Source organism: Vanellus vanellus (assembly GCF_965231255.1).
Source record: "Vanellus vanellus genome assembly, chromosome: 5".
In the NCBI taxonomy this organism is placed as follows: Eukaryota; Metazoa; Chordata; class Aves; order Charadriiformes; family Charadriidae; genus Vanellus; species Vanellus vanellus.
In genome coordinates, this window is record NC_138910.1 from 81,691,731 (window position 1) to 81,705,077 (window position 13,347).

General features: G+C 49.5%; 1 protein-coding gene across 1 annotated transcript in view; it reads right to left on the minus strand.

Moving 5' to 3' along the window:
• Positions 1-13,347, minus strand: part of NEGR1 (neuronal growth regulator 1) — a 307,482-nt gene that overhangs the window by 61,493 nt on the left and 232,642 nt on the right. The window contains exon 5 of the mRNA XM_082483897.1: positions 4,002-4,122. Within this exon, the coding sequence (XP_082340023.1) occupies positions 4,002-4,122 (121 nt within the window). The remainder of the gene's footprint in view (positions 1-4,001; positions 4,123-13,347) is intronic.

Below are 13,347 nucleotides of genomic sequence, written 5' to 3' on the forward strand. Positions count from 1 at the left end.
CGCCCCCCGGGCTGCATCCCCCGCAACGTGGCCAGCAGGGCCAGGGGGGGATTGGGCCCCTCTGCTGCGCTCCGCTCTGGGGAGACCCCCCCGCAGTGCTGCCTCCAGCTCGGGGGGTCCCCACAGCAGAAGGACACGGAGCTGTTGGAGCGGGGCCAGAGGAGGCCCCGGAGCTGCTGGGAGGGCTGGAGCCCCTCTGCTGGGAGGACAGGCTGGGAGAGGTGGGGGGGTCAGCCTGGAGAAGAGGAGGCTTGTAAGACTTCTTACAAGGGCATGGAGTGATAGGACGAGGGGGAACGGTTTACAAACTGGAAGAGGGGAGATTTAGATGAAATATTAGGAAGAAATTCTCTCCCGTGGGGGCGGTGAGCCCCTGGCGCAGGGTGCCCCGAGGAGCTGTGGCTGCCCCATCCCTGGGGGTGTTCAAGGCCGGGTTGGACGGGGCTGGGAGCAACCTGGGCTGGGGGGAGGTGTCCCTGCCCAGGGCAGGGGGTGGCACTGGATGGTCTTCAAGGTCCCCTCCAACCCAAACCATCCTATGATTTTTTTTGTCCAGAAAACAAGGGATGTTGGGATTTCTGCCATCCCCGTGCCCCGGCCAGTGCTGCAGCAAAGCAGCAGCAGAGCGGCGGCGTCACCTTCCCTCCATGTCCCTGCTGCAGGAAGTGGCTGACACCGGGGGGCCAGAACTGGGAGTGGAGAAAATGGAATCAGAGCGATATGCATATCAATAAGGCACATAATTAACGGACTGAGGAGTCGGCATTAGTTAGCATAAACTCAGCAGTTTTGAGGATTTCCATTTGCAGTTGTAAGAACCGGATGCTTTTACTTTTAAATTAATTACTCCCGTGCGCTGCTCTGCCTGGCTTATTGACTCAACACAGCGTTTATGACTTGTCTGGGTTTTACCAAGTTACTGCTCAGGCTGGAACGGCATTTTACGTTGTGTGCAGCCACCCTACCCCTTTCTTCCCCTTGCTGCTTCGTAGCAGTCGCTGCAAAGGGAAGAGCGATCTCCTTTTCATTCCAGAGATTACGCCTACGCATCCAAAGAAGATCACGCGCCAGTGCCAGCCCCGAGGGCTACCTTCCTATGAGGTTTCATATCTGAATACCTTCATGTTATTATAATATATTAAGCCACTATAATGAGTTTTGTTATTTCAAATGTAAGTCTTGTTTGCTTTGTCGAGGATGAGGGAATTAATATTTTTAGATAGGTGACTTTGGGGCTTCGTCCCCGTGGCTGTTTAACGCCCCGAGATCTAATTTCTGCGCAACCCAACATAACATACTTGAACAGTTCTGAGTCTCAGGAAGTGGGAGTCATCCCGGTGAGGCCGTTCTCCTCTCCGCAGGGACTCTTTGTACACTTTTAGAAGTCACACAATTTCAGTTTTAAGATGCTTTTACTAACTTTTCCCCCAAATTTCTGGTCCCTTCCCAGCTCACCGCACTCTCCCTGCCGGGGGGTGCCCTCCGCTCGGGGTCTGTGCAGCCACCTGACGGCTCCCGCGTGGGGTTGAAGGCACCGCTTTCCAGGGATTAAAGCGCGAAGTGGTCTGAAACGCGCCCGTGAGACCTCTCCCGGCCTTCCCCCCCGCTGCGGGGGGAGCGCCGAGGGGTCCCCCCAGCCCCGGGGAGGTGCCCAGCCTCCCGCGGGCTGCGGCTCCGGGGCTCTGGGCTCCTCGGGGGGCGCTCGGCCGGGCAAGGACGCGGCACAGCACGCCCGCGCGCCAGCGCTCGCCGGCAGGCAACGAACGGCAGCTCTCGCGAGCGCGGTGATTAGGTAGATTTAGCCCGGCAACTGCCGTGAAGACCAGCAGTTTTAACCAGGAGTGGTCTGCCACCGCTTTTATGCTTAGTTTTAACGGCTATTTTATGGTGAGGTGGTCCCCCCGGCGTGTGGAAACTGTGGGTTTGGATTTACGTTAATTTAAGTACCAACAATACAAAAGGCCCCTTTCAGACGCTGAGCGTAGACTCCGGCTTTCACATCTGACTCCCACTGCTCATTTATTCAACAAGATGTAGCAAAAATAATAATAATAAAAAAGTCCCAATCCAAGACTAACCGATGAAAATGGGATTCTCCCTATTCTGTTAGCAGGAAATATAGCGGGTGCGCACTCCCAGTCTATACATTTAGTCTTGTACTGTATCTGCAAATTACCTGCAGGACAATGTGCACGCTACTCTGAACTACCTACGAAAGCCGACTCTTCTCAGTTTTGCATTAAAACAACAGCTGAGCTGTCCAAGGCTCGTTCTGCGCTGGCTTTCCGTCATCCAGTGGTAAAAGGGTAATACTGGAGGAAAAAATACACGTATGTGTCCTTCCCCCTTTCCTGCAGGGGCTGGAGGCTCAGGGATCCCCAGGACCTTTGCAGTCATCTATGTCAAGCATATCTGTCGACAACAGTTTAACAAAAAAGGATGGACTATCAGATTTAACATAACATTTGAGCGGTAAGACACAATGGGACGGTGCATTCCTTGCCGATTATAGCAAGCCTCAGGTGATGCACCGCGTGAAACAGAAAACAGAAGGCACAACTTTGGCATCTGAAAGGCTCTGCTTCGTCTTTCCTGCTGCTGCCGTGGCACTGAACGCGCTCACGAAGAAAGCAATCGGTCAATGTTATAAATAGAAAGGTGATTATCGCACTGGAAATGGCTAATTGAATCCAGAGCGCTAAAACCTGCGCTGCAATACTTTCTACATAAAATATGTTTCTGCTGCAGCTCCCCCTGACACGCGTATATGGATCCGTATATCATGGATCTTCGGAAGTAGGATGCAAATTAATTTCTCCACCAGAAGAAAAACATTTGCTGTTATATATAGCAAAGATGGATTATATTGTTTTAAAGAACGCTTCAGGATATGGTCAAAGTGCAATAGTTCGGACTGCTCTGAAACCTCGCGCAGGAAGAAGAGCAGCTGATGCTCCTAAAGGGGAGCAGCGGGCCAGAGAGGAAGGAGCTGACAGATGGCTTTCTACGAAAAATGGTCATTAATATTCTCACGTCAGCTCCCAGGTTTAACGGGATGTTCCAGCTGAGAAACCCAGCACTTGGAAGCCAGGAAAGTCCAGAAGCTAGAAGGTGCGTACGGACAGTCGCTTACAAGGGACAGCACCCACGTGCTTTTGCATCAATATGTAAACTCAGCTTATCTAAGAGCTTGTTCCAGTTAAGAGCTGTAAACCAAAATTTCCTATTATAAAAAAAAAAATCTACTTGTTCAACGAGCGGCTTTTAAAATAAAGATGACCCTACAGAGATGGCTGCTATCATTGCATAGCACTGACGACCTGAAGGTGAAGCTGACTGTAAACAAACCCAAAGCGCTCGGTCAGTCTTTAGGGTTTGAGCAGAGCGCGCTCCCCTGACCCCTCTTGGATGCTGAGACGTGCAGCAGCTCTACCTGAGCCTGCGCGCTATAAACCTGTGGTCGAGACCGCTAATGGCACAACGGGGTGAAAATTCATACACATTAAGCTTCGCTTGAAAGTCTTGTTCGTGAACCAACCTTCCCACCCCAACACCCTTAGCGGGAAAACCTATGAAGATGAATTAAAAAAAAAAAAAGAAAAATATCCTTTTAGTCGACTTTTTCAGTGCTTCTCTGGTTATTATACTTAAAAGGCTGTAATTACTAAAGCAATTTTAAACGTTAGGCTCATTATTGCAATTATCGCTATCACAGCCCGGCCGCGGCCGGCCTGATTACGCCTCGTTTTTGAGCACGGAAACTACGATGGCAAGGAAACCGAGAACCTCCCCCCCAAAAGCCGCGCAGCATGGCTGCTGGTAGCCGACACCGCCAAGCACCCGCCGCCTAAAGCTCAGCGCCGGTTTCGGGAGAGCCTGCAGGACCCGCCATCACCGGGGACAAAGCCAGCCCGGCGGAGCCCTCTCTCTTCCACCCGGGTCCCCGCGGGCGGGCAGCATCCCCGGCAGCACGAGGGGGTCGGCGAGCGCCGGCTACTTACTTCCTCTCTCCTTTGTACCACTCAAAGACCGGGGCAGGAACTCCTGCACCTTCGCACCGTATCAGGCCGTTCCCTCCAAGCATCACACCGCTGGATTTAAGTTCCTGAATTGTGGGGGCAACTGGAAAAAAAAGAATTGTAAAAACGGACATTTGCATCGAGATAGGCAGATTGTTTAACGCCGCTCTCTCTTCGGCACGCTCTACGCTACGCTCAGCCTGGCGCGTGTTTTCCAGCTTGGTTCACATTCAACCACGTTTTCTTCCAGCAGTGTAAAAATTATCCCACACAGCAGATTCTGATATATATTCTGTGTATCTGGTGTAAAAAAAACACAACCGAGACATGAAGAAACATCAATCCCATACTCAAAAAAGCTGTTTTTCCAACTCAGTTACTCAACGTAAACTATTTGTAAGTGTTAGTGTCGCACAAGATGTGTTTAAAACCTGAGAATGGGAAAAAAGCAGATGGAGCCCCAAGGCTGGTGCGGGCTGCGGGGTCCCGCTGGGCTCGGCTGGGGGGGAATTCCGTGATTCCATGATTCCGTGACCGCCCGGCTGGGGAGGGGTGCGGCAGCGCCCGGGGACAGGGACCAAAGCAAGGGCAGGGCCAGCGCCACTCATCTTCTGCGTCACGTCTTCTGCAAGCGCCCCGTAAACCCCATAGGCTTAGATGGCCTTTGAGATGTCGCCTTGCCGACCTAAAGAACAAACTTACCTTCGCAATTATGAGCCAACTGCAAATGCCATATAACAGCACAACTTTTCCCGTATTGCACTGGGTATAGATTTGTTTCAGTAAATGCATTTTTACTTTTTAAATTGTAAACATCGTAAATAGCAATGAACGTTTTAAGCGTAGAACCGCAGGTACGAATACAGATAAAAAAGTGATTGTCAGTTTTTCCAGTTGCCAGCGAAAGGCAACCGTAAGCTGAAAATAAAACACAACAAATTCCTCGGGAAAGAGGTTATCAAAGGAAATGCTGAACAACAATTGCCTTCTGCCCGGAATTTCTTTTACATTTTCTGTTTTTAAACAATAATTTATGTGCATCATAAAACCACTATAAAATCCAAAACACAGAACTTATAAATAAAAATCTGTTTATTTTTTCCCAAGCAGTTTTCCAGATGTTGCTTTAAGGTGTTTATGTGCCTGTAAAATGCTGACTGCCTCTCGTCTGCTTCTTTCACCGTCTCACCCATAAGAGACCATAAGCTTTTATGGGAACCCACCGCGCTAGAGAAGCATCGGATCTATGGAAGAGCAGAGTGCCGGCCAGGTTCCCCCCGCACGGGCGGGTCACCTCCATGGCACACCTGATGGACACTTGTCCTTCACCAGCGCCGTGAGCGGCTGCTTTTCCAGCTGTGCAGGACCTGGTGGGACTCCAGCTGCCACAGCCCGGGGAGAGCAAACGCCCACTCTTAGCACCTACACACAATTCTCAATGTTTAGCAAAACCGCGCGAGGGCATTTTGGGGGGGGGGATTAAACAGCGAATTGGTTCTCTCTTGCCCACTGCTCATGTTCTACCTCGAGTCAGGCAGACAGACAGACCACAATTTGCCGCAGCCGGCAAACACCCCCTCTGCCTTCAATGTTCTCTTCCCAATGATTACATCGAACCAAGCCATAAATTCTTTAACTTTCAACCGGTAACATTAAAATCTCAAGTGGATAATAAACATATGAACAATTAACATGACTATTTGTCCACAATCTGCATAGGAAAAAAAAAAATAATCAGATTTTTTGTGTTACTCCATAAAAATCACAGGGACATACAAAGCTTACTCCTTCCTGAGAAATGAAGCTGTTTGTGCAGCCAAGACTTTTAAAAAATAACTTTGAGTAAGACTGATGAGCATGAAGAGCTGTGAACCGGTCACATTTTGCCTCTGCTTCTCCGGCAACGTGTGGCACCAGCAGCTACTGAGAGCACCCAGAGCTCCCGGCGCAGCTCGTGCTTCTGAAGCGTTCGAAAGAATAACACTACAATTGTGCAAGATGAACCACACAAAAGCACCACCTGGATGACGGAAGAGAATGAACGTCTACTGCATGGGCACGCAGTCAACGGAGGTTGCTGAAAGGTGGACGATGATGGGGAGGAGGTCTACCTCTCACACAGGGTCTCCACCCGCCCTGGGACCGGGGACCACCCGCCAGCGTTCCCACTGCTTCCCTCAAGTTGTAGGAAAGGTGTGAATGCTGCAACAGAACCCCGAGGACGTTTCTCCACCATTAGTTCCTATGTGACCATGGCCAGGGAGCACCACCCTGAGCAGGCCGGTCCAGGCACCGAGCCCAGACCCCCGGCGTTCCGAGAAATGCCAGCGCACTTCCCCTTTCACCCGTACCGGTCTGCCATCCTGGTTGTGGATCGCTGGGGGACCTGGTCCACCCGCCTGCCCGAAGCGGGGCCGGCCCCACCCAGGTGGTGCCGATGGACACCTCCATCCTGAGGTTTCAAAGCTCCAGGGAGACCCACAGCCTGCCTGGACCACAACACATGGGCACTTACCCGCACTGTTACAGGTACGCACCTTGCTGCAGTTTTGAACTCCTGCTTATTTTGTCCCTGGTGATATGAAGAGCAGGACTAAATTTCTCTTTGAAGAAAACTTTTACCCATTTAAAGACTCGCGCGCTCATTCTCCCCGTCCTCATTTACCTAAAAAACCTCAGCCTAAAAGTAAGGCAGTTCTACCTCTCATTTCGGATGTCACATTTCCCAAAACGCATGCTTGTCTTTTGATGTGCCTGGAAGTCCTCCAGTTCACCCACACTTTGCCTGAGTGTGCTCCACGCGGGATGCAGTCCTACCAGGGAGACGCTGCCAAGTGGAAGAGGGAGGTTGTTCCACATGGTCTGCGCGCGATGACACCTGCCATTGCTGACCTGACATGGCATTTCTTACCCCACTTTCCCTCGGGATTTCCGTGCCATGAGCCCGATTGCCCGTCTTACATTTGTGCAAGTCCTCACCTGCGCATGGACGCCACCCCACGCTTCTCCTTTACTGATCACCTTTCGTTTTTGTCACAGCCCTACCGTGTATTGAGACGATCTCCAGTCATGCCTGCCCCACGGGGCTGTCCCTGAGCAGAGCCGGGCCGCCTGCCCTGGGGAGGGATGGAGCTTGGCTGCACCTGGAATGAACTCAACGTGGCAGGCATGAGTAGATAGCATCTACTTCTGGGGACACCAGAGAGAAATTCTGGGAGAGGAACCGGGATAACGCACTGGACCCGTACATTGGGAGAGCTTTCACAAACTCACAGTTGAGTTGAAGCTATTGACCTCTTATGTATCTCCACCACCAGGCAAAGACACTGGGAAGCTTTTCAGTGACCAGAGGTTTTGTCTTTCAGGTGCTGAAGGACACTGGGAAGATCTATCCTGACCGTGGGTTTTGTCCTGTGCAAAGAAGAGCCACGACCACCCTACGGGTTCCACAAGTTTGGAAAGGTAAATCCTCAATAGGAAAGGGAATATAAATAAATATATATATATAAAAATAGTGGGAAACAGTACTTTATCCGGCCCTTTTCCCTCACCATCATGCGGTGGCTCCTTGGAAAGCTCTGCAGCGAGAGGCAAGCATTTTTAAGCATTGTACAAAGGGAATGGAAATATTTGGTTTTTTTTTCTAATTCAGAGTGGGTAGGATTATTAGCAAAAAAATGAGTGTGAAATGACTGTACCACACTGTGTGCACACTACACAGACGACACTTAGTTCTCATGAGTTAAGCAGAAAGAGCAAACAGAAGACCAGCAAAGGCCTGAGTCATGTAGAAAGATTTTTCCCCCAAAGTACCACCTTCACCCTTCTCAGCGCGGCCTGCCCACCTTTTGCTTGGTGTTTTGTGGGTTTTGGTGGATTTTTATTTTGGTTGGTTTTGTTTTTTAAATAAATGCAGAACATCACCGCTAATAAATTTTAAAATTAAACGATCCATAAGAAGGTACAGCTTGCCGATGCTTTTTCAGGCAGGAGCCCCAGGCACCGCGCTCCCGGCACAGCTGGGGAGAAGATGCCGGCTGGATCCCAGCTACGAATCACAAATCCGGGCTTTGCTGTTGGGTAAGGCAGAGTTTTGTTTGGAAAATACTGAAAAACTTCTGAAACGAGGTTTTCTTAGATCTCCCTCGCAGAAGGATTTCAGCTTCTCTTTGTTCAGAGTAAAAATAAAAATCAATATTGTCTGCTGTAGGAAACCCCCGGTTAGTGCCGGTACGAAAACACAAACCGGAGAGAGCTTAGAGTCACCATTCCTTTAGATTTTTTTCATTGTCAGGTTGTTTTCTTGGTTTGAGTATAAAGAGAAACTCTGTGACGCAGGCACATTTCTGGCGCACTGATTAGTAATGTGCTGAGCCAAAAATCCATCAGACCCTACTGCTCCCACCGGTGTGGAAGACCGAGTAACTCCAGACGGAATTACACACCTCAATACCCGCTGCCACTGGTTGCCAAGGTTTGCTTTGGAAAGGAGAGAGACGCACACATGGGAAGAGATGCTTGGGCCTCCACTATTTCATATATATTTTTTTTTTAAAAATGTTTTTCCATGTAGTCAGCAAAGACTTGTTTTTGAGAAGACGTTCATGTCTCTCATGCTGCAGTTGTCTGCGTTCTTACGCTGCTGGCGCTGCACGGGTCTTCTCCTACGTGAAAGATTTGGAGGTTATAACAATCACAAGGAATAGTCTATTGATCAAAATACATATAATTGAGCAAGAGGAAAGCTCGTATATTATGTTAACAAGTGCTCACGAGGTTCAGTTCTACTCTGTCGTCACCGTTACCCGCTGTAGGTTGGTCGTTCGGTGAACGCTCCCCCCGCCAGCGGAGGAGCGCAGTGCCGGGGGATGCGCGGGATGAGCCAAACCACCCGGCGGCAGAGAGGGATGGAGGCTGACAACACCCCGCCTCCAGCCGGGGCTGGCGGGCAGGACTTTGGGAGACCTTATAACAAACAGACACAAATAAACGTGATTTTTCCTCCCAGGTCACACCGCAAGAATTCCCCAAACACGTGCGGTGATGGTTCCCCCACCCCCTCCCTCCCCCTGCGAAGGCTCTCCGCGTTGCGCAGTGCTGATTGCCCCAACCTCATCGGGTCCTTCTCCAGCTCTTTACACCTTGCTTCATTTTCTTTCGTATTGCCAAAAAACTTACCAGCCCTCTGCTGACCCCCTTTTATCGGGTGTTACGAACACCATGGGGGGGGGGCCTCCAGCACACCCCCTGCCTCGTGCAGGGACCAGGGGGGATCCGACCTTCTTAAGTTACTAAGGCGGATGATTTAAACCCTGCTCAATCCCGACGGCAATTAGAGGCCTTCCAAAACCCCTGGCAGGTTTCCCACAAGGCCCTTAGGACCACCCCCAGCCCCACCAGCACCGCTGCCCACGCTGCCGCAGGCAATCCGGGCGGCTGCTCTCGGCTTTTTACGGCTGCTTAGGGAATCGACAGCGAGGATAAATATTGGCCAACTAGGAAAATGCTTTCATTCAGGAGATTAATAATGATGACTTGAAGTATTACAGAAAATCATTTGGCGTCCTTAACGATGCAGTCCCTCCTCCATTCAGCTGATTGAGCAAACAGACGCGAGCAAAAGTCCTGAGTGGGCAATAGCAGGGAAGGGATAAATACAGATGGACACGAGTTCGACGGCCTGATGAAAGTTTAAAAAGGCAAAAAGAAAGAGCAGCTTTAATAAATTTTAAGTAAAGTAATTACAGCTGGAAAAATAAGAGAAATTTTGGTTAAAGATTCAACACACAAGAATCTGAGGTTGAAGGGAGGCATAGGACAAGAAGGAACGGCCTCACGTTGCCCCAGGGGGGGTTTAGGGTGGATATCGGGAGAAATTTCTTCCCGGAAAGGGCTGCCCAGCACCGGCACAGGCTGCCCGGGGCGGCGGTGGAGTCGCCATCCCTGGAGGGGTTTAACAGAGGGGCAGACGCGGTGCTGAGGGACGTGGGTTGGTGGTGGGCTGGGCAGCGTGGGGTAATGGTTGGATTTGATGATCTTAAAGGTCCCTTCCAACCCAGATGAGTCTATGGGGCAGGCTAGGCTCCAGCGAGCCTTCCCCCAAACTCCGCAGCTTCCACAGCTCTCCCAGGCTTTCCCCTCCACGCCTTCGGTAGGAAGAGACGCCGGCTGTGTTGCAGAGACACAGACGTGCCTCTGAGCGCGTGCGGAGCACTTCGTTATAAATAATTATAAACACACAAGCGAGCAAGGAAAGAACAACTGGTCCCAGAGGTATAGAGAGTGAAACCGTTTACCTGGAAGAGCCTACGGGGGAAGGAAGGGGGTGACAGCCACAGAGCTCCCAAAGGGGGAGAACATAATAGAAAAGTTAGTGGTCTGACAGAAGATGCTGCAGTAAAATGTAACAGCGATGTTAACGAGAAAACCTTGTGTAAGACTAATAACTTCAAATGTATTTGCCATTTTTATATTTCCTAAATAATGGTTATATAAAATAACAAAGAAAAAAAATATGATATCATATATATCTGTCGGCAGCACTGGGCTTTTGTGACTCATATTTGTAGGTTTCCTCTCCCGACGGTGGATCCTTGTTCAATCCTCTCCCACAGTTCATCCCTGCGGAGCAGAGCACTTAAAATAAATGCTTCATTTCTGACTTGAAAATAAATTACTGGAACTTACTTAACATCAGCTTCTCAAATACGTGTAAGTGCTTTGCTGGGAAAGGCTTTTTCCAGTGGGCGCTCAGAGACTGGGCTGAACCGGGGTTTTGCCAACGCCCTTTTGCGCTTGTCCCTACACGAAACGGCACAGGGGTAAGGCTGTTCTTGACCCAAAATACATATTTATTATCCCCACGGAATGCATATTTATGTATCCCCACCAGGGGGATTTGACACGGGAAGCGTGTGAGCGAGGGGGACGGGAGCCGACATGACCGGAGAGGCGATGCGAGGTGCCGCCTCCGGCTTCGCGGGAGTCAGGCAAGTCTCACCCAGCAAAGCACGACGTGCCTCTGCAGCGCCTCGCACCATCACCCATCCAGGTCACATCACTTATGGCTAATACAGCATGGGAAAAGTGCAGCTTTCCTTCTTATTTAGGAGTAAGAGAAGAGAGCGCCACGCAGGACCGGAGCCCGACACAGCGTCAGCAAGAACGCTGATGTGACGGTTGAGTTACTCCTGTCCCATCACCAAAGACGCCGCGAGTGCGCTGGCAATTCGCTCGCTGCGGCGTGCGAGCCTCAGCGGGATGCGTTAGGGGTTTCAGGAGAGAGGAGCGCTCCGTCAAGTGCGTACGCACGCTCCAAAGTGTGCGCATCCCCTTTAATTTTAGCGAAACAATTGAAGTTTCAATAAATCGCCCTATTAAAGTCTCATGTGAGGATGCCGAGCCCTCACTGCGCTCCATCTCTCTCCCAGCGTGTTAATGAGAACGACGTGCAAACTATCATCTTCCTCTCCCGCTCCTGTGCTAAAAGAGCTCTATAATTATTTTCTGCTCCGTTTCTGCTCATCTGATATCATCAACGCGTTCGCATGAGTCAGGCGTTGGTGCCGGGAAACCAAATCCTGCAGCTTACGTTCCATCCAGAAGCGATGAAGAGTACTGCTGAATGTGGTTTCCTACCCAAATATTTTCATTTTGCTTTTAAATGTCTAAAGGAGCAGTTAAAACAATGCAGGCGAGGCGCTGGCGTCCAGGCAGGCGCAGAAAGCGTGCAGCAAACCTCCGGCTAGAGCAGGTTTCATCTTTTAACATTTTAATGAGCTCCGGGACTTTTACGCATATTAGTTATGTTGCCCTAATTACTCATTATAATTCTAATGTGCATTTTATATTTAATTACGATGCTTATAAAGATTTGGTATGGACAGTAAATTATTATAACTAGCGTGTGCATAATGATTATGAGCTGTATTTATTAACTTTTACACTAGCATTCAGGGCTGGCAACTTCCAATTTCACCTTTGTGATTAACCATATTGTCTGATTAAACTAACATTTTTTGTGGCATTAATTGTAAATGTCAAAAAAGTCTTATTTTCCCAGTTTCCATCAGATTTTAATTTGGCATCCTAACGTAGTCCTTTTGTTAGCGAAATTGCTCTCCAGTGTGTTAAGATAAAGACTTTCAGGTAAGAGAACAGGTTTTCTGCCTCAGAAAAACACATATGAGCGATATTCAAATGTATTCTTTTTTAAATATAGATACACACATAGTGTTTTGCCAATAAAGTAACAAATCCTTACAAGTGAAACAGCATTACTTGTACTTTATATAATTAAGATGGGCTTCCAATAGCCTAGTTTATTTAATCTGTCTGACTTATTCATGGCGGCAACCCTGCCTACTCCCAAATTAATGGAGGGCTTTAATAAATGCCTCTCCATATCAGAAACTTCTCCGGCGTGTGGCGACATTCGAGAGATGTGCTTTTAACAGTCACTGGGCTAAATGACTAAGATGCTTATTTCCCCCCCCCCCCAACCCCTCTTCTTGACGACTTACCAAACCCCACGGAATTCAGCGGGATCCTGGTGGGTACATATACACAAATTTTATATGCAAACGCACACGGTATCAGCAAGGACTCAGTTCCACTCCTGCGTTTCCAGATGTAGCCCAATGTCTCTCTCGTGCTTTTCCCTTTCCTGTCGAGGATTTACCTTTCCAAACCAGTGTACTCGAAGTGCTGATTAATTAAACGATTGTGTAAGTACCTTGCGGTAGCCATGACGAACGGGCGGATTCTCAGGCACCCCCTGGGCGTAATTTGGCAGGTGGCAGGCTGCCGCAGAACTTCCCCAGCCGCGCAGCTCCCCCAGCTACACCTAACGGATCGCATTATTACATGGTGACATCCCTGCCTGCTGTGCGAGTTCTGGTTTTGAACATCAAACCTCCCAGCGTTGAGGGGAAAGCTTAAAATCCGCAAGTAATTGGTACGTGGGAGAAAAAGAAAGAATCGGCAACACAAAATAATACTTAACAAATAATAGGCCAGCAGACAGGAATTCTTAACAACGTGTTTTACAAGGATTTGAGTGACAAGAAAGAAGAGGAAGAAACTTAAAGCCTCCCCAAACCCGCAAAGCAAACGGAGAGCTCGAGGGAGCCAGAGGAGGGACCGCAAGTTAGCGCGCGGGTGGAGGGACCGCTTTGTTTTTCTGTCCATCAGATTTCATCTCACCGCTTCATCTGTTTAAGCCTTCTATTTTCCGACAAAGCATTTTTCGAATCGGGTTCCCTTTAAGGTACCTCTGCAGATGTATTTCTATCCCCTGATGAAGGCGCTGCTCCAGCCCGGGAACACG